At 47.7% G+C, this 24,973-nt stretch overlaps 2 protein-coding genes and 1 long non-coding RNA gene across 5 annotated transcripts in view; 2 read left to right on the top strand and 1 right to left on the bottom strand.

The window, feature by feature from the left end:
* The window catches only part of dph1 (diphthamide biosynthesis 1), a 30,723-nt gene extending 25,672 nt beyond the window's left edge, over positions 1–5,051 (top strand). For all 3 annotated transcript variants that reach the window (XM_048981383.1, XM_048981386.1, XM_048981385.1), the window contains 3 exons: positions 1,412–1,490; positions 3,479–3,616; positions 4,100–5,051. In XM_048981383.1, the coding sequence (XP_048837340.1) occupies positions 1,412–1,490; positions 3,479–3,616; positions 4,100–4,180 (298 nt within the window). In that variant the 3' untranslated portion in view covers positions 4,181–5,051. The remainder of the gene's footprint in view (positions 1–1,411; positions 1,491–3,478; positions 3,617–4,099) is intronic.
* Positions 5,052–5,705: 654 nt separating this feature from the next.
* Positions 5,706–7,353, top strand: ovca2 (OVCA2 serine hydrolase domain containing). The gene is made up of 2 exons (XM_048980310.1): positions 5,706–6,096; positions 6,582–7,353. Exons 1-2 carry the CDS (start codon positions 5,934–5,936, stop codon positions 7,118–7,120), a joined length of 702 nt encoding a protein of 233 aa, XP_048836267.1. The 5' UTR covers positions 5,706–5,933; the 3' UTR covers positions 7,121–7,353.
* A 3,596-nt stretch (positions 7,354–10,949) lies between these two features.
* On the bottom strand, positions 10,950–18,546 carry LOC125711432 (uncharacterized). Its single transcript, XR_007383018.1, has 2 exons — positions 18,328–18,546; positions 10,950–12,273 (listed from the first exon to the last, which is right to left on the bottom strand). It is a non-coding gene; the product is annotated as an uncharacterized LOC125711432 (long non-coding RNA).
* Positions 18,547–24,973: the final 6,427 nt, after the last annotated feature.

Below are 24,973 nucleotides of genomic sequence, written 5' to 3'. Positions count from 1 at the left end.
CAGAGGATCCTAATGACTGTCCGCAGCATAGTGCACTCACTGCCCTGTGCTCTGGATGGCTACCCGTGGCGTGAGTGTGCGTGTGTGTGTGTGTGCGTGAGTGTGTGTGTGTGTGTACGTGCACTCGGGCGTGTTGTATGAACGTGGCTGTCGGCTGGTGTCTGTCTGTCCCTCTTCTTGCTTACGGCCGTGTGTATCCCCATGTCTGAGTGCCACAGGCGCTGAAGGCTAACGCGCCCCCCATCCCGCCTGTTCCACCCCATCCTTCTGCGTCAGCGGCTCCAGCTGCGCTCTCTCCCCGCCGCCCCCCGCCCTTCCCGCCGACCCCCCACCCCCACCGCCACGCAAGTCGTGACACCACAACCGGCTTGTTTGTCCTGGAGATGCTAATGAGTAATAATCCCTGAAGTTTGGGAAGCACAAAAATAGCCAAGGGATCGAGATGACAGGGGCGCAGACGAGCGCCTGGGGGCCGGAGTCGGGGAATGGAGACGGAGCCAGGAAGAAAGGCAGCGCAGGTTAGGAGGAGGGAGCAGGTGTCCGTTAGGTGAGCGGCCAGCTCACGGCCTGTGTACCCTAGTGTCCACAGACGCATGGTCAGGGAACACGGACCTGTATGGGCACAGGCGTAATGTTAGCGAACATGGGCGTGTATGTGTGCAGGCGTGTAGTTAGGGAACTTGAGCGTGTATGTGTGCAGGCGTGTAGTTAGGGAACTTGAGCGTGTATGTGTGCAGGCGTGTAGTTGGGGAACTTGAGCGTGTATGTGTGCAGGCGTGTAGTTGGGAAACACTGGCATGTAGATTTTACAGGTATATAGTTTACTCAGGTATATATGTATTGTAGACATGTGCCTGCTTCCGAAGGCCCTGTGCCTCCTGGACAAACCCCCCCACCCGTACGCTCACCACCCCCCGTCTCAGGCTCCCTCCTCTCTCATTCCCTTTCTCTCCACATTTCTCCTCATAGCATCTTCTCCTGTTTCCTCTCTGCCTCCCACGCTTTTTTCTTCCTGCCCTCCCCCTGTCTGCTATGTAGGGTAGCTCCGTGGAGACTGGGGGCGGGGGGGGTGCATGGTTTCTTCCATCATTCTCAATTAATGAATTAACACACTTCCTGTTTGAGGTGTTGTGTTCCTTAACCCCACCTCTGCAGTATCCCACACCTTCATATATACTATATATATTTATACACGTCTGACTCTGTAAAACTTTTGTATTTCTGTTCCCATATTTATCCTTCCGACATGCATTGAATTGCGGTGTACTGCAGAGTGCTGCGTGTGTCTGTATGCGCGGCACATGAACACACATGCACACACCAATACAGATCAGCACAACCCAATCCTCTCCCTGCACCAGTCTCTCAGGCATCTCTTGGCCACTCCCTGCCTCTGCTCCACCCCCTGCAGGTGGGTCCAGGTCGCTTGTCCCCGCCTCTCCATTGACTGGGGCTCCGCCTTTTCCAAGCCCCTACTGACTCCGTATGAGGTAAGCACTACCTGCAGGCGGAGTGCTTACACACAGTCCCAGGCACCTCCGTCTCACGTACACACTCGCGCACACATACTCTGCACATACACGCTGACCTTCTCCACTGGGAGCACTGGGAGTTGCTGCAGGCTGATCAGCTTACACCTCCAGCTCTACTTTCCACTACAAACCCAAGCGGTCTGCCCCCTCACCCCCAATGTATGTGGATAAACCAGGAGTTCAAAGCAGTAACTCCTCCTGCTGGTCAACATAGGAACCGCAGCTCCGGCTGTTGTTTTCTTGTCTTTCACATACAGGTTAGTGTTTATTAACTCCAATTTAGCCACTTCCCCCCCCCCCCCCAACGATTGCACAAGTATTTACATTTATCCCAGGCATATTCCTCCACCACCTTTCCAATGAAAGTAGATAAGTTACATTGTAGCAGTCTACATTGTATTAACTAGGAAGACATTTGAAAGTATTGTATCCAAAATTACACTCTGAGGGTCTCTCCATTTCGGTGAGACAGTGAAGCTGGTATGATTCTGTGTGGGGCCCCGTCCCACATCTGCTGATTGACAGGTGCCTGGGGCCCCGTCCCACATCTGCTGATTGACAGGTGCCTGGGGTCCCGCCCCACATCTGCTGATTGGCAGGTGCATGGGGCCCCGCCCCACATCTGCTGATTAGCAGGTGCCTATTTCTGAGGGTGGTTGGAGGGTTGGATATGCTCTTTTGGCATTTCTCGTGTCATACCTGCCACATTCATTATTAGCCGATAAAGAACCATGAGTCAGCAGGGTTGGAATGAAAACATTCTGGGAGGGGGGTGCCAGGATTGAGAACCACTGATGGGAGGGAGACAAGACTCAGTGTCACATGAGCTTTTGAGGGTAAACTGGATGAAGACGTTGAAGAATGGTGATGGAGAATCAGTCAGCGTGACTTTCTTAAAAAAAAACAAAAAAAAAAACTCCTAACAGTAAAGACTTTAATCATTTTAAAACGAGCCGAGTCTGCAACTCCCCAGCAGCGGTTAAAAAAATGCTTGGGTTCAAGTCCTGTTTACCAAACCTTGGCTTCCAAGTGCTCCGTCAACTTAACAAGAGACAGAAAGGAACAGAAAGAGGCTTTTAATGAAACCGTAAAGCACGCCGTCTTCCTGTTCATCATCCGGAGGCTTCCTAGGACCCCCCGTCCCTTCGATGCACACAGAAAGACATCAGTATCTATCAGTACATCCCACTCGCCCCTAATTACGAGTCATCGCATCCCCTGGCGATCGATGTGAAAACTGTCCGCTGGGTCCAAACCCCTCGGCAGAATGGAGGGTCTTTGCTATTGTCCCCATTGCTCAAACTCCCTGATTAGTCGGCCGCGCACCTGCTACGGCATCGATTGCGCCGGATGAAAGAACAGCGCCTTTGCCGGTTGTATTGATTCCTTTAGTTTGGCTTTTACTGTTTCTTGGTATTAATGTGGCCCTCGGAGTGACTTCAGAGAAGCCAGAAAAATGTCCGACTAAAAGCACATTTATCAATAAGTTCGTTTAAAGTATTATACCGAAGGCTTCTGCATAATTAGTGCCGCAAATGGCACTCCGTATTTAAAATGCGCCATCAGCAGGCGAGCAAAACTCAGAGCGAATCGCGGTGAGACGTGCAGCCCGCGGGAGATTTCGCTGCACATAAATCCGAGTGAAGTTCAGGCTCCTGTTTTATTTAAATTGGTTAATGATTAGTAACACAAGCCCCCGCTGCTGCCTCACAGCTCGTTTGTTCGTGATTTTAATCGCTTTCCTCCCACGTGAGCATTGTGTTGCACTGATCTGGGGGCTCGTTACCTGCCGACGAGTTTAGCGCCAGTTTGCAGAACATCTGCGCTCAGACCCCCGGGTCTCCGACACAATCTCATCTTCTTTCGCCCCTACCTGGGGGAACAGAGAGAATGAAAGTACTGGAGCATGAACAGCCTTCTTTCCTTATTTTTGTCCCTGGCCGCAGGCAGCGGTAGCCATCAAAAAGGCAGAGTGGCAGGAGGTGTATCCCATGGACTTCTACTCCAGTAAGAGCTTAGGGCCCTGGGCTGTCAATCACCCTGTCAACCAACCAGCTCGCCCTGCTCGCAGGCAAGCAAGAGAGGCAAGTAAAGAAAAAGAGACGCCGGCTCTCAGTTGCGCTACTCAAAAGTTACAAAGAGTACGTATTGCTTAAAACAGCTGAAAGAAAGGCGTCGAATAAACAGAAACATGAAATCACCTGCGTGTGATGCTTTGGCGACATCTAGTGGAATTTTTAAATCCTGCAAGTAGAATGATATTTGCGTCACGTGTAATTGAATCAGAATCAGAATTCTTTATTGTACAACTGCACATGTAACGAAAAACTATAATTGAGATAAGGCAGCAGAGCATAGAAACAGTCCTTAAAAATGAGATGAATAAGTCATTCAGGTAAAGAACCAACCAATGATTCTATTTATTGATGATTCTATTTATTAATTTCATGTTAATCCCCTTACTGCTAGAGAAATGTAGTAAATCATCTTAAATCCATGTAATATAACCCCCCCCCCCCCAAGGTGTTTTTAATGCAGGTTTGTGTTTGTTCCCCTTCCTTTTACAGAAAAATAACCAAATCGTAGCTGCTCCTACTAAGCAGTGTGGAAGTGAGAAGTGCGCCCCCTGTGGTTGTCAGGGAGAGTGATGCTCCTATTTCCCAAGACAACAGCCAATCATGTGCTTGCTGAGGACTCAATGCAATATACCAGGGATTCTGTGATAAGAACTATATCTATTTATTTGTCTCATTGTTTTCCCTACTTGGAGATGCCACACCTCGTCATTTTTCTGCAGATCTACGGCACTCTGGCCGACTGCTCACACAGGCTAATGTTCTGGACTGAATGTATAATAAGTTTTAATGCTGCTGGATGTTTTGTGGGAGTATGTTAAAAAAAAACTGCACGTTGCTTGATTGATCATTTCAGCCAATGCCCCCACCAGCCTCACTGTGCATTCAGAGTTGCTAAAATTCTTCACCTCCTCCCTGAAGCTGCCCCCCCTCATTCACTTGCGTGTAACTGGTTTTTTCCCCAGAGGACATTGCGGAAGCACATGTGTCTGTTTTCAAGAGCTCTTGACCTTCAATTTGAGTCCTGAGGATGAGTATGAATGGACGACAGAGAAGGTCAGCCTTTGTACCGCCAAAGAAGATGAGACCACTTTCATTTTCCTTTTTATTGCAAAAATGTTTGTTCTCTTTTCAAAGCGGATGGGTATTCTGTGTGTGGGGAGCACTAATGTATTCCATTACCAAATTATTTAACAGTACAGTGCAAAGACTTGCTATTATTTTGCATGTCTCTGGTGTCGAGAACAGACTGGCTGATCTTTTCATTTTTCCATTTGAAGTATATTTCTCCCTAGACCAGATCAAGGAAAACTGTTCACCACCAGAACATTTGGCCAGCACAGTAAATTGATGAAGAATATGCTTATGAATTCTGAGAATACAAATTGATGGCTCTTTGGTCCATTTTCCTTTATAATAAATAAACATTAATAACACATCTGTATTATGACCACTCTGTTTATTTCCTGCTGTTATGATACTGTACCGCCATCTATAACCTGTGATTTATCTCAGTGCCATGCATCCCCAGCCAGAAGCTGATTGGCTCCTTGAATTGCCCCTTCTCTGTCACTCACCTATTCGAAGCATATCATTGGCTAATTCTAAGGTTGGCCGCTCTGTATGAATTATGGCCCATATTATGCCAGACCACCATAAAAAATCCTGGAATTTCCACTACCCTGCCCCTGCTGAGAAGTTTGGGGCTGGTGCAGACCCAGGCTCTGACAACTGGTGCCGGTTATTAGCCGAGGCGCGATGCCAGATGAGCAGACGTGTCATCAATACGCGAGAAAAGGAGGCAGACCTACAAAGCAATCATTTAGATTCTCTGGTAATTTGTATAAAGAGAAATATAAATGTATTTAAACATTTTATACATGAAAGTATGATGATTCAAATAACGTTGACAATAATTTAGAGAATCCATATATATTGTTTGACATTTTTATTTTCATTGGAATGCAATTACCGAATCGGCCGAGATAGAACCACACCCGGATTTGCCCGATGACCACCAGGGGCCGCCATTTGGTACCTCTGCTGGTAAATAGTGCGTTTTGTGTGGAGTTTTTAAAAATAATCTTATTTTGAAACTGGCAGATGGACGCCAGCCAGCACCCTCGGTCCCAGATTGTGCTGAAACAATAACTTTTAATTACACGGTGATTGCATTTTAACAGCTCGCTGTTTGCGTCTCCCGGCTGATGCTGTGCCAGGAACCGCCGACACAAACTTTGTTTCCACCCGGTTACGGCGGAGGCGCCGGCTAGGAAGCGAAAGTGTTCCCGGCAAGACGTGCTTTTAAAACGCGACCGGTCCGGCCATGTCTTCCCCGATCTCGGCGCCGTTCCGGATTCTCTGCATTCACGGTTATCGGCAGAACGGCAGTACATTTAGGGAAAAGACCGGAGCTCTTAGGAAGCTGCTGAAGAAACAGGTGGAGTTGGTGTATATTGACGCACCACACCAAGTCCCCGGCGAAGGCGGTGAGGGTTAACGCCAGGTCCCCCCTGGGCTTTAGGGAAGTCGAGCTAGTCTGCTGTACTCTCCTGTAGGCCTGATGCGTGTGGCTCTCCGACAGTACGTGAACTGTAGTTTTCGCTCCGGTTTTTGGTAAAATCTGGAACTGGAATTGGAACTGGAACTCACTGACTGCAATGTTTGAGTTCTGATAGTCTGTTAACATAGGCTTATGAGTGAAATAATTGTCTTTCATATTTGATATTTTTGCAGAATTGCTGTTCTGTGACATAATTAGCATTTTGGCCGTATTCAAAAAGCTCAAGTGATCCTTTTATGGTGTTGCATATTTTACCAAAAACCGGAACTAAGTGGACCACTGGAAAACACTGATTGGGGGGGGAACTGGTTTAAAACCAACTGATAAGATTCCTGAAAGAGTTTCACCTGAGAGTTTAAATTTAAAGTTAATCTGTAAACCTCATGGATTCTCTGTGTTTACCCCCATCAGCCATGCAGAAGGCGGGAGAGCAGGAAACTGCCGGTGGCGAAGAGGACCCAAGGGGATGGTGGTTCTCAGATGTCCAGGCCAAGAGCTTTGATGCTGGACAGGAATGCGAGGCGAGTCTGGGGCTGGAGGAGAGTGTGGAGGCAGTGAGGCAGGCCGTGCAAGACCTGGGTCCCTTCGATGGGATCCTGGGCTTCAGTCAGGGAGCCGCCCTAGTGGCAATGCTCTGTGCACTGCAGGAGCAGGGCAAGCAGCCCCACTTTAAATTCCGCTTCGCAATTCTGGTGGCAGGCTTCCGTAGTGCATGTGCCCAGCATGGCAAGCTGTACGAGGCGCCGGCCCTCTCCCTGCCGTCCCTGCATGTTTTTGGGCAAACAGACCGCGTGATCCCAGAGACCAAGAGCCAAGAGCTGCTCTCGAGATTTAACCGCCCCCAGGTCCTGACTCACCCCGGAGGCCATTTTGTACCTGCAGCCTCAGCTCACAGGCAGATTTACCTGGATTTCCTGAAGAAGCTCCAGAACGAAGGAGAGATGGAGTGAAGTACAAAGTATAAAGCATGGATATGTGGCAGATAGTGATGAGTTATTGGCACACTTGTACATGATGGCTTTGTGGTGTGTGACTTCTCTGCATGATTGATTACACAGTACAGGCTGTCGCTTAATCCAACACAAGTGTATGATGGATGCAGATGTGGCCTGTGAACCAGCTAGGAATTCTTGTCTGTGACAATCTGTTTCCTTCACTGATAAACCATTTAATTCATATTGTATTCTCCAGGTTTTTGTTTTTTCTTTCGTTCTTAAAACGGTCGGACACCCATAAATGAGGATTTTTATACTCCTTTATACAAAGATGGATTTGTAGTTTGGTCAGTCCTCAAAATAATATGTCACCGCTAATCCAATATTTGTAACCCCAGTTGTAAATAACGCTTAGTTTCCACTAGGTGGGGATATTGTAAAGACTAAAGCAGCGACTGATTTAATTGGTGATACAGCTCACGGTGCTTCTTACCGGATCAAAGTATTACCCGGTGTTCTGTGTCAGCAAGTGAATGTGTCTCCGGAGGGAGATGGGTACGTGAATCACATCTCAGACTATAACCTGATGTGCAGGGAATTATGGTTCCTCTTTCTCTGTCCCGCTCCTGCCTGCAGAAGAAGGGAGTTTGATGTGTTTCTCCTTCCGATAGGTGTCCTCGTACACCCCTAAATCGCCTCACCATCTGTGTTTCACACCTTTGCTTTTTCCTTCTGCACTGATAGGACTCAAATGTTCCGATTTTAAAAGCCCCTGTTCAGTTCCAATGGCAGTGGAATGAGCATTCAATGAAATAAATGAGTCAAATAAGCGGAAAAATCACATAAAATAGAAATATTTAATCGCTCGTGTGGAGTTGGCGTGTTCCGCCGCTGCCTGTCTGTGTGGAGTTGGCGTGTTCCGCCGGTGCCTGTCTGTGTGGAGTTGGCGTGTTCCGCCGCTGTTTGTCTGTGTGGAGTTGGCGTGTTCCGCCGCTGCCTGTCTGTGTGGAGTTGGCGTGTTCCGCCGCTGTCTGTCTGTGTGGAGTTGGCGTGTTCCGCCGCTGCCTGTCTGTGTGGAGTTGGCGTGTTCCGCCGCTGCCTGTCTGTGTGGAGTTGGCGTGTTCCGCCGCTGCCTGTCTGTGTGGAGTTGGCGTGTTCCGCCGCTGCCTGTGTGAGATTCCTCTGGGTGTCCCCATTTCTTCTTGCAATACCTAAACATGTAGTTTTGGGAAATTGGGAGGGGTCACTGAATAGCCTGTAATGTACGTGTGTGTGCCCTACGTCGTCCTGACCCACACATCCCACACAGGGTGTCCCCGCCTCGTGTTTTGTGCTTCCTAACCCACCGTGACAGCGTACTGGGCGGTTCAGTGGATGTTTTAATGCCAATCCATATGGCTTACAAAGTTGGCTTTCCTTTGTTGTACCAGACATTTTGTCTAAAGTGAACAGTAAGAAATATGACAGAATCAGTCGGCCTTTTTCAGTCTGATGCTTCAGTTCGTAACTGTACTGAGTCAGTCAGTCGTGGCTTTTTTAGCTCTAGCTCTGACATATTATGGGTTAAACTGGTTCCAATAAGCATCACTATATGAATAATGGGTCTAACCAGTGCATTTATGTGTCCATGTCCCTCTTTGCGTCGGCCAGGCTGTGTGGACGTCTCCATCGCCTCGGTGTGTGTGTGTGTGTGTGTGTGTGTGCGTGTGCTCACCCGCCTGCATGTGCGCGTCCTGAGCACCCCTTCAGGGTGACTGGTGAGGCGGGGGTGGGCTGTATCTGGCACTCTTTGTGTTGCTAAATCACATGAGTCACACCTCCGCGGTCCACTCCGCCCTCGCTCCATCTTTCCGTGAGTCCAGCTCAGGGTCGGGTTCTGACAGTCGTCCCGGCCACAAAGACTTTCCCTCTCCTCTGCAGCTCCATTCTCTACTTCTCTGTGCTTCTTTTATTTTCCACTTGCTGCCATAGCCATCATCCGTCCATCTCTCACTTCTCCCTCTGACGTGGCTAATTCCTGCCTTTCTTTCCCCACCACTCATCCCTCCATCTCTTAGATCTCCTGAGTCATGCATGTGTTTCTTGGAGGAAAGAGTGCATGTGTTTTTGCTCCCTGCCAGTGTGTGTGTATGTGTGTGTGTGTGTGTGTGTGTGTGTGTGTGTGTGTGTGTGTGTGTGTGTGTGTGTGTGTGTGTTTTCTTTCTTTTTTCCTTGTGACTAATGCAGACCTCCTGCATCTAGAATTTGCTCAATCTTGATAGTACGCAGATGGTTAGACATTGGGAAGGGATGCAGGTATGGAATAGACAGTCTTTTCGGAGTGAACAGGAAATGGGCTTGTGGGCGTGTCTAAAACCACGACAGCTGATTTTATGATAGGCTAAGGTCTGAGATGGGAGGGGCATATATGGGGAGCTGTTATTCTTAAGCCAGCAAATGGTGTCTTTTGTCCATTATGTGGCGGATTTTATATCATAATGACCCGTGTAATGTCGCTCTGAATGTGATCCTGTACTTTTTTTCCTTTTGTATTTGTAATTTTTTTGCGATATTACAGTGTGGAAATGGCAGTGAGGTGCTTTACATCGAGGCATGAGATAAGGGTGCCGGAGTCCTTGGGTGGTTTGCTTTATACCTTTTTGGCCTGAAGGTTTCATTTAAAGGGTGTGTGTGTGTGTGTGTGTGTGTATGTGTGTGTGTGTGTGTGTGTGGGCCCACTCCAGACAGCAATATAATGAAACCAATCAGACCCACCACGCTCCCTCACCAAAGTTTAATATATCCCATAGTACAGCTGCACAGCTTGTGCTCTCAGAATGTGTCACCCTGTCCCCACTTGTAGTTCATTTTCACAAACTGAAATCAATTTTCATACAGTCTACTGTGAAATCTGGGGATTATGAGAATAATAAAAAATGTCCTGGACCTAATATTTCAGGGGCAGAACATCATCTGTCATACAAACAACCATTGAGGGCTCAGTATTTAAAATAGCCGACTGGGTGCTTCTGCTGTGCTGTGCCACTGTCCCTGTGTCGGGGGCCCTGAGGGGGGGAGGACCGGCAAGTGGGGCTGTTGGGTCTGCCGGAGCAAGGAAATGAAAAAGAAGAAATAAAAACAGCACGAAGTGTAGAAGGATGAGTCAAAGAGGTGGGAGGATAAAACAGAGATGGAAAGTAGGAGATGATTAAAGGACAAGAACGAAAGGGAGGAGAGAGAGAACTGGAGACAGATGGGACTGATAGATGGAGCCATCAGAGGCTTGCAGAGGCGGACGGGAACACCACATGCACCTTTTCTAGAAACTTCTTTGTGACAAGACTGCAGTAATAGCTGAGTCTGTGTCCAGGTGTGGGATGAAGGGCCAGCATAGTCTGGGCCACCAGCTGAGCTTAACTCTCTTTATTTCTCTGTTGTTTCACTCTCTGTGTGCCAGTCTGTCATGATGTCCAGCTGCACCAAAGAGAATAAAAGCAGGGCAGGATCTGATTGGTCCTGGGAGCCAGCAGTGCAGTGAGCTGTGGTATCGCCAGTGTCTCTCTACAGATAAGAGCCAGGTTATCAGATGTTACTTGAATTGTGTCGTTGTTATTATTGTGTTTATATTCATTAGCTGAGGGCCTCTCGCTGAAGGAGCATCCTGCTGTCTTCACATCTGCCAGCCTCCCCTGTCTTGCCGAAATACCACCCACGCTGGGCAGCGCCGGCATGCAGTGCCAATATGTCTCCGGTCTGCGTGACGGTTTGGGGCACTGTTTTGATCTGGCATCTTCAGCGTGCGGATGTTTGTAAGCCGAGACAGTGAGACACGTGCAGGTTGAGGAATGCAGTCAGAACTCGTCAGCAAGCTTGATCTTCATGGCTTTATTTAGCAGGCAGAAGTTACATAGTGCGGCGCGTCTGTAGAACATGCAGTGACTTGTATTATTTCCAGATTTATTATTAAAAATCCATCTATCCTTCCATTATTTATTCTAGTCAGTGTTTTTTTTATGGGGGGGGGTACCCAGTCCCAGCCAGCACAGGGCTGGGGGACACCCTGGGCTGGATGCCAGTCCATCACAGGGCTGGGGTACACCCTGGGCGGGATGCCAGTCCATCACAGGGCTGGGGGACACCCTTGGCGGGGTGCCAGTCCATCACAGGGCTGGGGTACACCCTGGGCGGGATGCCAGTCCATCACAGGGCTGGGGGACACCCTGGGCGGGGTGCCAGTCCATCACAGGGCTGGGGTACACCCTGGGCGGGATGCCAGTCCATCACAGGGCTGGGGGACACCCTGGGTGGGATGCCAGTACCTCACTGGGCACGGGGCTGGGGAACACCCTGGGCAGGATGCCAGTCCATCACCGGGCACGGGGCTGGGGTACACCCTGGACGGGATGCCAGTCCATCACAGGGCTGGGGGTTCACCGTGGGCAGGATGCCAGTCCATCACAGGGTTGGGATACAACCTAGACTGGATGCCAGTCCATCACAGGGTTGGGATACAACCTGGACTGGATGCCAGTCCATCACAGGGCTGGGGGACACCCTGGGCGGGATGCCAGTCCATCACAGGGCTGGGGTTCACTTTGGGTGGGATGCCAGTCCATCACAGGGCTGGGGGTACACTCTGAGCGGGATGCCAGTATCTCACCGGGCATGGGGCTGGGGAACACCCTGGGCGGAATGCTAGTCCATCAAAGAGCTGGGGGACACCGTGGACAGGATGCCAGTCCATCACAGGGTTGGGATACAACCTGGACTGGATGCCAGTCCATCACAGGGCTAGGGTTCACCCTGGGCAGGATGCCAGTCCATCACAGGGCTAGGGTTCACCCTGGGCAGGATGCCAGTCCATCACAGGGTTGGGATATAGCCTGGACGAGATGCCACTCCATCACATGGCACAAAGCTGGAGTACACCCTGGACGGGAAGCCAGTCCATCACAGGGTTGGGGTTCACCCTGGGCAGGATGCCAGTCCATCACAAGGCTGGGGTACACCCTGGATGGGATGCCAGTCCATCATAGGGTATGCACTCACACAGTCATACAATATGGGCAATTTAGAGACTAGTTAATCTAAGAAGACGACTGCAGGAGGAAGTCGGAATACCCATGTGACACGGGGAGGAAACAAGAAGCGCAGATGATATATGGCTGGGATGTAGGCTCCCCGGCACCCTGTCCAGGATAAAAGCACAAATGAATGGACACACATTATAACACTGTTTACTATACATTACTGAGCCCCACAAATCACTAAGAGGATGACAATCAGAACTACACCTCAACCAAGGATACTCCTCTGACGTCCCTTTCTGTCCATGGGGTAGGAAAGAGGAAAAATGACATATTGGAAACAGAAGAACAAGGAAGGCTTGGTGCTGGGGAGGGAGAGTAGCTCAGGCTGCTGGGGAGGAAGAGAGGTCCGGGGCGCTGCGGAGGGAGGGAGGCACAGTGTGGTGGGGAGAAAGGCCTGGAACACTGAAGAGGGAGAGAGGCATCAGGTGCTGGGAAGGGAATGAGGTCCGGGCACTGGGGAGAAAGGTCTGGAATGCTGGGGAGGGAGGCGCAGGGTACTGGCGAGGGAGAGAGGCTGGGGCCATTGGGAAAGGAATGAGGTCCGGGTGTTGGAGAGGGAGGTCTGGGGAGGCCACAGGTACTGGGGAGAAAGGTCTGGAATGCTGGGGAGGGACAGAGGCACGAGCACGGGGGAGGGAGGTCTGGAACACGGGAGGGACAGAGGTGTAGGCTCTGGAGAAGGAGGTCTGGAATGCTGGGGAGGGACGGAACCACAGGCACTGGGAAGGGAGGTTTGGAACGCTGGGGAAGAAGAGAGGGCCGCCAGCACTAGGGAGGGAGGTCTGGAATGCTGGGGAGGGACAGAGGCATGGGCACTGGGGAGGGTGGTGCGGGGGCACACGGTGGGAAAGAAGAGACACGCGGGCATTTCACATGACGCCGGGGTCTGAGTCGCCAGCCTCTCGCTGGCATCCTCACCAGCGGTCCAGACCTCCAGTGCCCGCGTGTCTCTTCTTTCCCACCGTGTGGGAGTGAATGTGGCCCCTCTCGGACAGGGACGGCTCCCAGCTGAGCGTCAAAGGCACATACTTCTTTTCACAGGTGACATCGCTAGCAGTCAGACGTTCTGATTGGCGTGATCAGCACAGCGTTTCCCCGCGATCACTTCATTCATAGCGGAGGCAAGTGGGAGTCACTGCATTGCCGGGATTTCACACACTGCGCTGGAAGGGCTTGTGCCACGGTGGGGGTCCATCTACCTGTTCACAGCTAATGGGGCGTGTTATGTGCAGTGTGCAGCAGGCACCAGGCCAGCACACCAGCCGAGAAAACATTACGCTTAGGCTCGATACCTGCACGATGGGTTGGTCTTATATGACCGGTCTGCTAACCTGTATAGGTCAGCTCATATCAGTAAAGACCATACTTACAAGTCACTATTGCAGTAATGCATTATGGGATATTGAAAAATAGCGTCATTGGAATTAAGATTTAATATTTTACCTAGAACAGTCATATGATGGAGAGCTCATATTACAGATGTGACTGCTTGTGAGTTTGTGAGCAACTCATCAATATTTCTTAAGAAATAATAAAAATAAGCTCTTTAAAGTATGTAAATTATTTTATATTGTCTCTGACCCTCCCCCCACCCCCCCCCCCACTCCCAAGAGTAGCAGTGCAACCCTACTGTTGCTGTGGATCCTGCCTCCTAGCGACCATGGCTGTAGACTGTTACTATGGTGCGGTTGCTACAGTAACAATCTAAAGCCACGGTCACCATGGAGACAGCAGGAAAGGCAGGTTGGTTGCAGAGCTGGGCGATCAGTCCGTCTGACTGATCTGTTTGCTGAGGCGCAGTCGACTTCAAAATGGGGATTTCAGGGAAGCGCTTTTTCTGCGCCCCCCCCAGGCTGACACTGAGCATTAGATGTCACCCACTGAATAACAGGCATGGCCAGGTGGGGTGCCATTGTCGGGACACTCGGTGGTTATGTTTCTAGTTTGGGAACTGACCGGATCTGGCCAGGGTCTGACCCAGGATTTGCCGGGAGGGGGCGGTCTGTGAGAGCACCTCCTCCCCCCCTTCAGGGTCCGGTCCTGCTCTTTGGTGCCTCAGGAAGTCCGCAGTGGCTTGCCAGGCGTCAGTAGCCATGACTGTAGACTGTTACTGTGCTTTCAAATAGTCTTAGCAGTAAGCAGTCTAGAGCCAAGGTGTTGATGCGCTGACCATTGTCATGGCGGCTTGGGAGACGGGCCACCAACTGCCTCAGACGTGCCACGAAGGCCGCGTCCCGATGACTGATACCCGCCTGGCTCCCGCGCTCCTCCCTTTGTTGACGGTGCTGTCTCTCAAACTCACACTGCGAGCCAGCATCACTGTCAAACAAAACGTCATTCACGTGAAAAGAAGCGCGAGCCGTGGTGACAGAGAAGCTTTGTTCCACGCTAACACTCCATTAGCAGCAGAACATGATCCAATTCCCTTGGTAACTGCCGGCTTCACGCCTGGACCCTACAGGCAGAGAACTGCAAGCCACACATGTTGTAGTTGTGCAGGTCACGGGGACCAGGCTCACTGTACTGCAGTGATGCACAGGGAAAATGGCAGAATGCTTTTCAGTGCCTTTGTCATCCATTGTACAGAAACTCCAACATGACATAGACGCCACAGAGGAACTCCATGCCACACCGAGATACAGCAAGTTAATCTCCATGGCTTTTACATTTTCAAGATGTCTGTCCAAGATGGCAGAGAAACAGCTGGTGGCGTGTGTTTGATGGGTCGTGATAAATCCTTACTGTCAAAACCAGGAGCAATCAGCCAGTTAAGAGAGATACATGGGATCCTGGGAAAATAGTGGAAGGTGGGGGGGGGGCTTTTGCACATTTTAAAACATCCGAGAAGGTATATTCCACAGCCAGGGGTGTATAGGAATGGGGGGAGGGGGGTGTAGCCCCCAATATTTAATTTGGCTTCATTCACCCCCCACCCAAAAAAATCAAACTTTTACATTATTGAATTATTAAGTTGTGCCCCCCTTCCCCAATATCAAACTCTCCTACTCCCTCGTCCACAGCTGCATTACAAAGATTTACTGTAAAATCAGATTTTTATGTCCAGCTTTGACTTTATTTAAACATCAGATGATTTCATGCACTACTGGTAAACAAGCCCCCAGCTTGTTCTTTAAACAGTGTTGACTCATGATCTCCTTCATTCTTTCATTTCCCAGATGTCCCTGAGCAGCATGTTTAAATTCAAAATGGGCTGCCCGGTAGAGGCAGTTTTCCTGTCCATATATTTGTTTCATTAGGAATCTACTTTCCCAGTAGCAAATGAACAACGTATTAGAAGGAGAATAGGGTGAGCAGCTACATGACCACAATTTTTCACCCGCAGTGAAAAAACAAAAAATACGGAAATGACGTTATTGTGTATGACGTCCCTTAACGCTTTTTTTAATCATTGGTAAAATTACCAAGCAGTCATCTGCATCCTCACAGCACTATCATTGCAAAAGCACTTACTGTCTTTTCAGCCCAAGTGACTATAAGTTATGTGGTAGCACATCTAAATTGCCGTACAAAGCAGGGCGGCTATATTTTATTAGCTGCAGCGAACTGGCTCTGAATTTCCAGATAGGTATAAACAAAACCTGCATAAATTGTACCGAACTGATATCAGAACATCTTTCGCCTGTTTAAATTAAGATTCCTTGTATTCAGTAATGCCATTTTGACGCAAGAGGCCGCTGTCCATGGTTCTGAACAGGAGACCTACTGGGTCCACGGGATTCGATTCCGGATGGACTTGTGTTCGTCGTCACCGGTTAAAAACATGTGAAATTATCGGAAAAGAGTGACAACGGTACTGACAAAATACTGTTTGTCATTATCATGCACGGATAAAATTGTTAATATTTTATATTTGAATCATAAGATCGGAGACTGCAAGTAAAAAAACTCATAAAGTTAAACACGTGACGTCACCTGCATATAATTAAAGCTAATTAGTGGCAATACATGTCCACATTCTCAAACTCATGTATCTTTTCGTCCCTGCCATTAAGATTGCAAGATTAGAAAACTATATATGGCTATTTCTTGTGGAGGTAGGGCAGTTCTACAGTGCGTTAATTTCAGATCCTTAACTGCTTATTACAAAGATTAAACGAAACGCCATTAACAGTTTTTAACTCGAAGAGACACCCAAGGAACATCTCACATGGCCCACGCATAACCCCCCCCCCCCCTCCGCCGCCCCACCCTTAGCAACCCCGGCACCCCGCGCGAACTTCGCAATGCGGTTGATGGATATGGGGACGCGAGTGAGGCCTGCCTCTTTAAGGGGATACAATGGGTGAGTGCAAATCGTCTGCATAGTGCGCAAGTATGACGCAAAACTGACTTCAGCCTCCGGGAACACGTGACTGAATTTCAATTCTTAAAAAGGGCAATTAACCTACATGGGATAAACAAGTTAAAATATATATACGAAACCTGACTCGGGGTTACAAAGAGAAAAGAACTACCGGTAGACAACTTCCCATGATAAGTGGAAAAGGAGGACAAAGGCAGAAGCCCATAATTAGACACATCCTGCTACGGAGCGCTACCGGAAGCGCGGTTAGGGGGATTTATTATAGATAGGTTTCCCAGTTGATAGCTCCGTGTCTGTTATCTTACTAAAAGGCGATTTCTATAGAAATGCAATTCTTCGGTTCTTAGTGGGATGAAAAGCAACAACTAGAGTCACGTTTTCATAGCGATATTTTAAGTATTATGGAATATACACAATTTTGTCGTATTTGCCTTTTGAATGACTACATAGGCTGACAGGTAGGGAGACAACCGCTGATTTTAGACGAGGCGACTTTAACGTTTACAAGTGAGTCTATGTCTTACTTTAATTTTTAGCAACGGGACAGTATGCGTTTCTTATGGAAATCATTCAGACAAGGCACGGATATGCACAGGAAAATACGCAGTCGATGTTCTGCTGGTATAAAGAGACATCCATGCTTTGTATCTCGCCGTTTGCTAACTAGAGACCGACTACAGCACTAATGTCATACGGGCAAACATTAAGCATCTGAAATTGTATGCGGGAAAAGGAATTTTAAAAATAATTTTAATTGTCATGCCAATTGTATAACAGTAGATCGATGTTAGGGTGGGGAAAATGTATGTCAGGGCAATAGTTGATTGCAGGTGCAATTTCGAGCCGGATTTAAAGGATTTGAAATGGAACTCTTAGGGCGGCGATTAATGGGGATGACAGTCGTGCTTTCAGAATCTTCAGTAAAATTACTTCTAAGTCGTTACGAAATTTTATTCGAATTTTAAAATTTTCATGCGTCATTCGTACAATTTCAAGCAGCGAATATAGTCTAAACTGGATCGTTTAAATGGAAGGAGGCTAAATTAAAATGAATCTGATATTGTCATTCTGTGACAGTATTAGCAGTATTGTCGCTGAACAATGTATTTTACCGCGAAAGGGGTTTCCTTAAAATGCCTTTATGCAATCCACTTAGTTGAAATTATAGTTCCCCGGAGAAATAACAAGTTTTACCAGAAACGGAGATTTTAGTAGATTTAATCCAGCTGCATAATTTTCCAATATTTAGGCTACACGCCGGTTGGCGACTTTGACACATATTAATATAATTTTTATTTTTAATAGCTACTGGATGGAATAACTGAAGATTACAGATACCTACGATTGCCACGTGCTCTACGATCTTCAAAGGTTCCAGCAACATTGACCTTTGAGCGGCACTCTCGGCCATTATCAAACTAAGCAAGATTTTCATTTTTTTTACATCTAGCGATTTAATATACAGAGTGAATACCTCGCTAAGGAATTCAAACCTGAGCCTTAAAATGCTAAATACGTTCTTCACACAAGGCTCTTCCCTCATTTTCTAAACCGGCCGCTTCCCATGTGCGCCAAAGTGAGTCACACTGCAGTAACTCTGAGGTCTTCCGCAATCCCCCGTATTCCCATGAAATGGCACGCAGCACAAAAATAAGCATCTTTCTATTTAGAACAGGTCACTGCATCTATGCAAATATTGCATATTTTAACATATTAATATGCTAACCTATGACCATATATCACACATCGTATGTTGTAAATAACGTCACACTGACGAAATAGTAATTGGCTTGAAGAATAAAAATAAAATTAACGCCATAGGAACTTACCTCCGTTTCCTTTTGAGTTCCAGAGAAGAGAAATATGCTGTTTCTCTTTGCAAGAAACAGTGACACTATTCGTATTATTTCGGTTAAGAAAAATAGATATTATAGATATTGTGTTATAACCAGAGAATCGTCGCAGCACTATTGTATATTCTGGCTTTGCTTCCCGGGTTCTACCTCTATTTTATCCTCGCGTCTCTATATCTGCCTTGTGGAAACTTGAGAATTTGAGACAGTTTCCAATTGCAAGCTTTTTATAGAGATCCTGTACTACTAGTAAGCGGTATGGGAGGGGGGCTCATTCACGAAAAGCATCGCCGAGCTGTACGTGGCCTTCTACGTCACAGAGGAATTTTAGTCGACTGAAGACGATGCTATTAATAATGCCAGGGTTCCTAGCGGAGAAAAGGGAGACGGAACATGCGCCAGTAACACATTGTTAAAAACACAGACAGATGTAAAGAACAACTTAATTCAGTCAGTTACTTGTAATTATTTTAATCGACTGAATGATATGTTTACCTATTTTTGCCTGCCAAAATAATTTTACATAATTTTGCATTTACATTATTCAATCAAATTTAAAAAATTAAAAATAAAATGCAGCATATACGCTCAAACTCTGTCAGGTGCTGTCCGAATTTTCAATTTTGTCACAATCAATCGGAAATCTAATATAAAACTACTCTTTGAAAATCATACAAATACAGTCTGGTTATTTATTGGCCTGCGTCCTCGGAGATTAGGGGAAAGCCTTAATCCTGGATTTTCGCGCACAACAAAATGTCTATATTCGTCTGGTTTATAAGTGGCAAATCGTCAGCGGATTAACACAGAATGGCGATTTGGGGGGTTAGGGTGGTGGTACGCATTCACTCCCATCCATACGTCAGACTGAGAACGCGCACGCTGTCTTTTCATAAGTGGAACAGTAATGCGCAAGGAGGGCACTTAATGCGACCTAAATGAGTAAGAAAACGAATAACGTGTTCATTACGCGCAAGCTTCAAATTCGCCAGCAGAAGCCTGTAGTGAGACGAGAGATAACGATTCATAACGATTATCTGTCAGTCATACAGATATCTTCGTTGTTATCCTGCTGCTATCCGTCAGGAAACCGTTTGTTATGCAGCACATTCTGGACAGGATGCCATTCCATCGCAAGGCTCACACATGCACCGATGGGAGACTGGCTTCGCGTCTTGAACTGCAAAATCGTGCAGCATGTGTATGGAGAACATGCACGTAGGAGTAGGATTCGAACCCCCAACCCCGGATACGTGAGGCAACTTGAGACACAGTACCGCCCTTTAGTTAAAATGAGGTGCTATTCTATAGATTTTTAACAGAAGTACCATAATGCACACATATAATTTAAAAATTCATGGTGTTCAGTACGTGCGCCTTGGAGATAGATGATGCCGACAGAAAGAAGAGCAGAGCAGCCGACGGGATAGTTCATTGTCTCCTGGTAGCATATATAACGTCACTTTTTCCATAAACTTCTGCAAACGTTCCGCGACATGTATTAAAATATAAATATGGTTATCTGTCACGCATGACTCACCCTGAAACAGTAAATGTACATTACGTACACTATATATATTATAGAAGGCTAGTTCATATGTGTCTGAAGGAAATGTGAGAGTTAGTCTAGAAGCTTCTTCACTCTGTATTACAAATCTCCCTAGATGAGTTACAAATGGCCAAAGGGATCGGTGCAAGATATTCATCCAGTTTGGAGTCTGCTTCAAAATGTGACGAAGAGCTGTTTTTACTGGGGTCCCCTCGGCCAGGCCAAAGAACCTATTTCGATTCACATCCTGCAGTAGGCAGAATATATCGATATAACTGTATAAATTGTATAATCATATGTAAAAGGAAATGACCAACAAAAGTTGGAAATCCCTCCTCAGTCGGCGTCCTCTCGATTCGTTTGGGCGGTACTTCCGGAACTGGGGACTATTCGCTTTTAATTGGTGTTTTTAAACGTATTCGAACACATTTATTTGTCAGTAAGTCTTGCCGTTTTCCATGGAGCCCCCTCCAAAAAAAATAAGTAACTTCACCGATTTAAAAAAAATCACACTGGTAAACTACATATTGCAAAAGAACGTGCACACAGTCTAACATACTGTGACTCTTTGGATGTATGTTTTGTTTTTTGTTTCTAAGTAAAAATGTTGACTTAAACAGGCTTTCTGTCACATTGTGCTAGGTTCTGTGTGAGGACGTAGACTCGGGTACGCACAGTCCAGGCACCTCCCCGCCAATACCGTGGTGATAGTGTGTGTTTTGGAGGCTGGGGGGTTCAGGGCTGATTTGGTCCTCACCGATGCCGAAACCAAACGTATGCCCTTGGTTATGGGGGTCTGCCCAGATACCTCTGTTCTTTGGCTTCCCTTCTTTCTGATGGGTCTCCATGCAGGAATTGCATGTTACAGTAATCTATCTTCTCTGAGTGCAAGTTAGAACAAAGCAAATATAACATCCATTTAGACAGGGAATAAGAAAATTCGTAAATATAAGCTTGCAATAATGGCTGTGTCAGTCCATGTAGTCAGGTCTGTGAAGTCCGAATCAGATTAAGGTTAATAGGCCACGCAAAATACATGTTCTGCCACAGGAAAGTTTGTACCTGCTACAAATTCATTTAGTGTCATTCTACACCATGGATGCACGTTTATGATCTTTGCGTAAATGATGGAGGCATTATGCTTTTGAAAAAAAAAGCATAAATTTCACAAATTTACTGCAGGCTGCAGAATATGAGTCTTAAAGATTCTTTAAGGCAGGGAAAAGCCGGCTGTCTTTGCAGGCCCGTGTGTCATGAACAGTCTCCGATTTCAACGCAATTCCTTAGAGGAGACTTTTGAATCACAAATGTATTTTTATAGCATTACAGCTCAGATCTGCAGCTACGTACATCACACATTATATGATGAGAGGAGGTTTGTTTTACTGTCGCTGGCGTAAACATTTACCTCAGAAATAAAAGATAGAACAGAATTTAGCAGGGGCAGTGTGTAGGTGCAGCTTCAGACTGCCGGTATTTCTCTCCCGGGTATTTTTTTCTGAATGTTACCAGTTTTAGAAAAGACACCGCACGTGTTCCGCTCCTGGTCTCTGGGAAAATGCGGAACAAGAAATGAGCTGAATGTCTGAGTGCGTGTGCAAGCTGACTGATTCATGCATGCAGAAATGCACATGTGCTTCACACTCTGAGCAAAAGATGGTGACTGTAGTTCTCAGTGTGTACTGGGGCAGGAGAGAGTGGATTTTCTACAGTAAATATACCACCCCCACCGCAAGCATGCAAACACACACTCACAGCTGTAATTATAGACAGCGTGCACTGAGTAACAATAGTGATGAATCACCATTCCACGCCACTGAGCTGCTGCTGTGAAATTACGAACATCTATCCTTCGTTCTTTCTTTCCGTCCTTCCTTTACTCTCTCTCCCTCCCTCTCACTCCGTCCCTCTCACTTCCGCCCACCCTATCCACCCACTCCCTCCCTCTCGGACACAGTCATCCCTGCGCCTTGCCACCTCTCCTTCTCTCTGTCAGCGGTAGCCTTGGCTCTCAGATCTCACTTGTTCTGCATTGTTTTCAACCCCCCCCCCCCCAGCACTGCCACCACCCCACATCTCTCCTGCACACCCCTCCTGTTTACAAAACCAACACAAGTCCATCTGGAATGCTTTCATTATATAAATCCAATGATGTTCCTTTGAATCGCATTAATCATTAAACGGTAATGATTAATGTTTCTACGCTGCAACTGAGTGTGTCTGAATCAGTCTCTTGTCAGTATTTCATCTTCAAAATTAATTTACAATGTGTATTTTATTTTGATTCAGTTTTACGTCACCTACATTTTGTCAGTGGGTGACAGGGAAACGTTTCTACATCGCTGTTCCTTGTTTTTCCCGCCCCTGTGCTTGGAGCGATCAGTTTGATAAAAAGACTCCTCTGTCTCCACACCTTCTTCTCTGACTCATGCATATTTCCCAGCATGCCCCTTGGAGAAGGTAGGTGCGGCCCTGGTACAGGGAGTGGGTGTTTGCCGTGATCGTGGAGACCAGCAGACCTCGTATGAGCTGCTTTCACACATGCGTGTAATACCAGGGGCAGCCTCATCAGCTGGCATTAAGACAGAAGATGATCAATGCCTATTCTTATGGTGCCCACTCAGGACTACTAACCTTTAAAAGGTGCTTAGAATTACGGAAACTTTTGAAAAGCTCAATTAACACAGAGAGATGAGGGTAATTTTGCGGAGATTAGTCACTTTCTTTGGCAATTGTATTTAGTCTCATCCAATGAACAGCTTTGAAGAGTGTTGTGTGTGTTTATGCATTGCGGACCCCTTCGTGGTTAAAACATCATTTCTTACATTTGCTGGCTCTTGCTGGTCTTTTTATGCTCCTCTCAGCCCAGCATTCACCTTCATCCCCTCACTCGCTTTGCTCTTTCTGAATTTGATTCACAGTGATTCATGCTTGAATGTGCTACATAGCTGTAAGGATTTCCCTGGGACCTCCCAGGGGGAGTGCTTGTGACGCTCTGGGACGATTCCCTGCATGTCGACTGACAGACAAAAGGAACCAGGGCTTGGACCCTCTGCTGCTCCCAACTGACCGCCCCCGCCGGACGATGGCTGCCCACCCCACTTATCTGATCCATACCCTGCCAGTCCTCTCAGGCAGACGCTTCACCCCTGCTGTCGTCATCTCTTTCTTCGCCTCCGCCTCTGCCGTCATTGGTCCCAGAACTGCTGCCTCCAACTCAGACAGTGTGCTACCACCAGGCAATGCCACCATGACCTTGCCTTTTGTGTCTCCCTGTGACCAACGCGAGAGGCTTAACTGGTGTCAATCTGGCCAGTCGGCCAATCAACAGGAAGCAGCAGCCGGCTGTGATGCACCGTCTGGCAATATTTTCCCTCCTGCCCACATGTTGTGTTTGGACCTTTAACTGAGTGCATCAGTGGATTTTAAAAGCGCAGCTTAAGAGCGAGCCTGCATTGGAGTCTGAGTGCTGACGAGGGGGCTCCCCCCTCCTCACAAAGCACTTCTCAGCCTTGCCTTCGCCTCTCCATCAGGAGTTGGTGCACTGCTCTTACTCCTGACTGGGGTGGGTTGTACAAACTAACGAGCGGCCCGTTGATAAAACATCATCTTTCAGGCACTGTTCTGGCCAGCTCTGCCTCGGCAGCCTTCACTGCCTCTGCAGATTTTGCTGCCTCGGCAGCCCTCCTTGTCTCTATGCTCCTTGTCTCTGCAGATCTCGCTGCCTCTGCTGCCCTCACTGCCTCTGTAGATCTCCCTGTCTCTGCAGATCTCGCTGCCTCTGAAGCCTTCACTGTCTCTGCAGCCCTCACTGCCTCTGCAGATCTCCCTGTCTCTGCAGATCTCCGTCTCTGCAGATCTCGCTGCCTCTGAAGCCCTCACAGTCTCTGCAGCCCTCACTGCCTCTGCAGATCTCCCTGTCTCTGCAGATCTCGCTGCCTCTGCAGCCCTCACTGCCTCTGCAGAACTTGCTGCCTCGGCAGCCCTCCTTGTCTCTATGCTCCTTGTCTCTGCAGATCTCGCTGCCTCTGCTGCCCTCACTGCCTCTGCAGATCTCCCTGTCTCTGCAGATTTCGCTGCCTCTGCAGCACTCACTGCCTCTGCAGATCTCCCTGTCTCTCCAGATTTCACTCTCTCAGTAGCCCTCACTGCCTCTGCAGCCCTCACCCCCTCTGCAGATCTCGCTGCCTCGGCAGCCCTCACTGCTTCTGCAGATCTCCCTGCCTCTCCTCTACACTGTAAAATCACTCCCGTCAGATAAAAGATCAGATACTCTTTTTTTTTTTTAACTCCCCTTACTGGCATTTTCTGTGACCCCTATTTTGTGATTGGCTGTTCCCATTCGTCTTTCTTTCTGTGTCTATAGCTCCCCTGCTGCGTTCTCTCTTATAAAACGAATATATTGTTATTGTTTTCCGTTCCCATCTCCCATCTATCTGCCACTCTGCACCCATCCACCATTGTCTCGTGGTCTCTTTCCCCATTACCTGTCCAACTAATGTCTGCCAGCATGCTGCAAAGGCATCCTGGATGAGGTGGAGGGTTTTCTGTGGGAAAGTTAGCTGGGGGGGGGGAGGGGGGTAGGTGGCCTCAAAGGACTCAGAATATACCTGCTGAACCATCCTGCCTACTTATCTGCATTCCAAGTCCTGCCCCCCCCCCATCTCCTAATAACACCCTCCCTCTTGTTAGCAACAGACAGGAATCCAGTGATGATGCACGTCATCCTTTTTAGGCTTTTCATTGGCTAAACGTGCTCCTACAAATATAGGGCCTATTTTGGTTATTGCCTGTTTGTTTTACCTAGTCAGTGACTGCATTGTTTTACAGATAGCTGACAGATATTGCTGATACTACCAAGATTTGTGGGATTCCTTTCAACAGAGAACAAATGACCAGTTAATTGATAAAGCGAATGAGGAATTAATGGATCTCCTCTCATTCTGTCAACGGCTCACTTCTTAGATAGAGCGTCTCTGCCCAGGTACTTCCCTGCGTCCTCAAAGCTCTGTCAGCACCTGCAGGTGCAATTGCAGCCTTTAGATGTGCAGCTGAAGGGAATCTTGGAAACAT

This window comes from Brienomyrus brachyistius, chromosome 17 (genome assembly GCF_023856365.1).
Source record: "Brienomyrus brachyistius isolate T26 chromosome 17, BBRACH_0.4, whole genome shotgun sequence".
Lineage (NCBI taxonomy): Eukaryota > Metazoa > Chordata > Actinopteri > Osteoglossiformes > Mormyridae > Brienomyrus > Brienomyrus brachyistius.
Note: the sequence above shows the minus strand (reverse complement) of the source record. Positions and strands in the feature narration are given on the sequence as shown.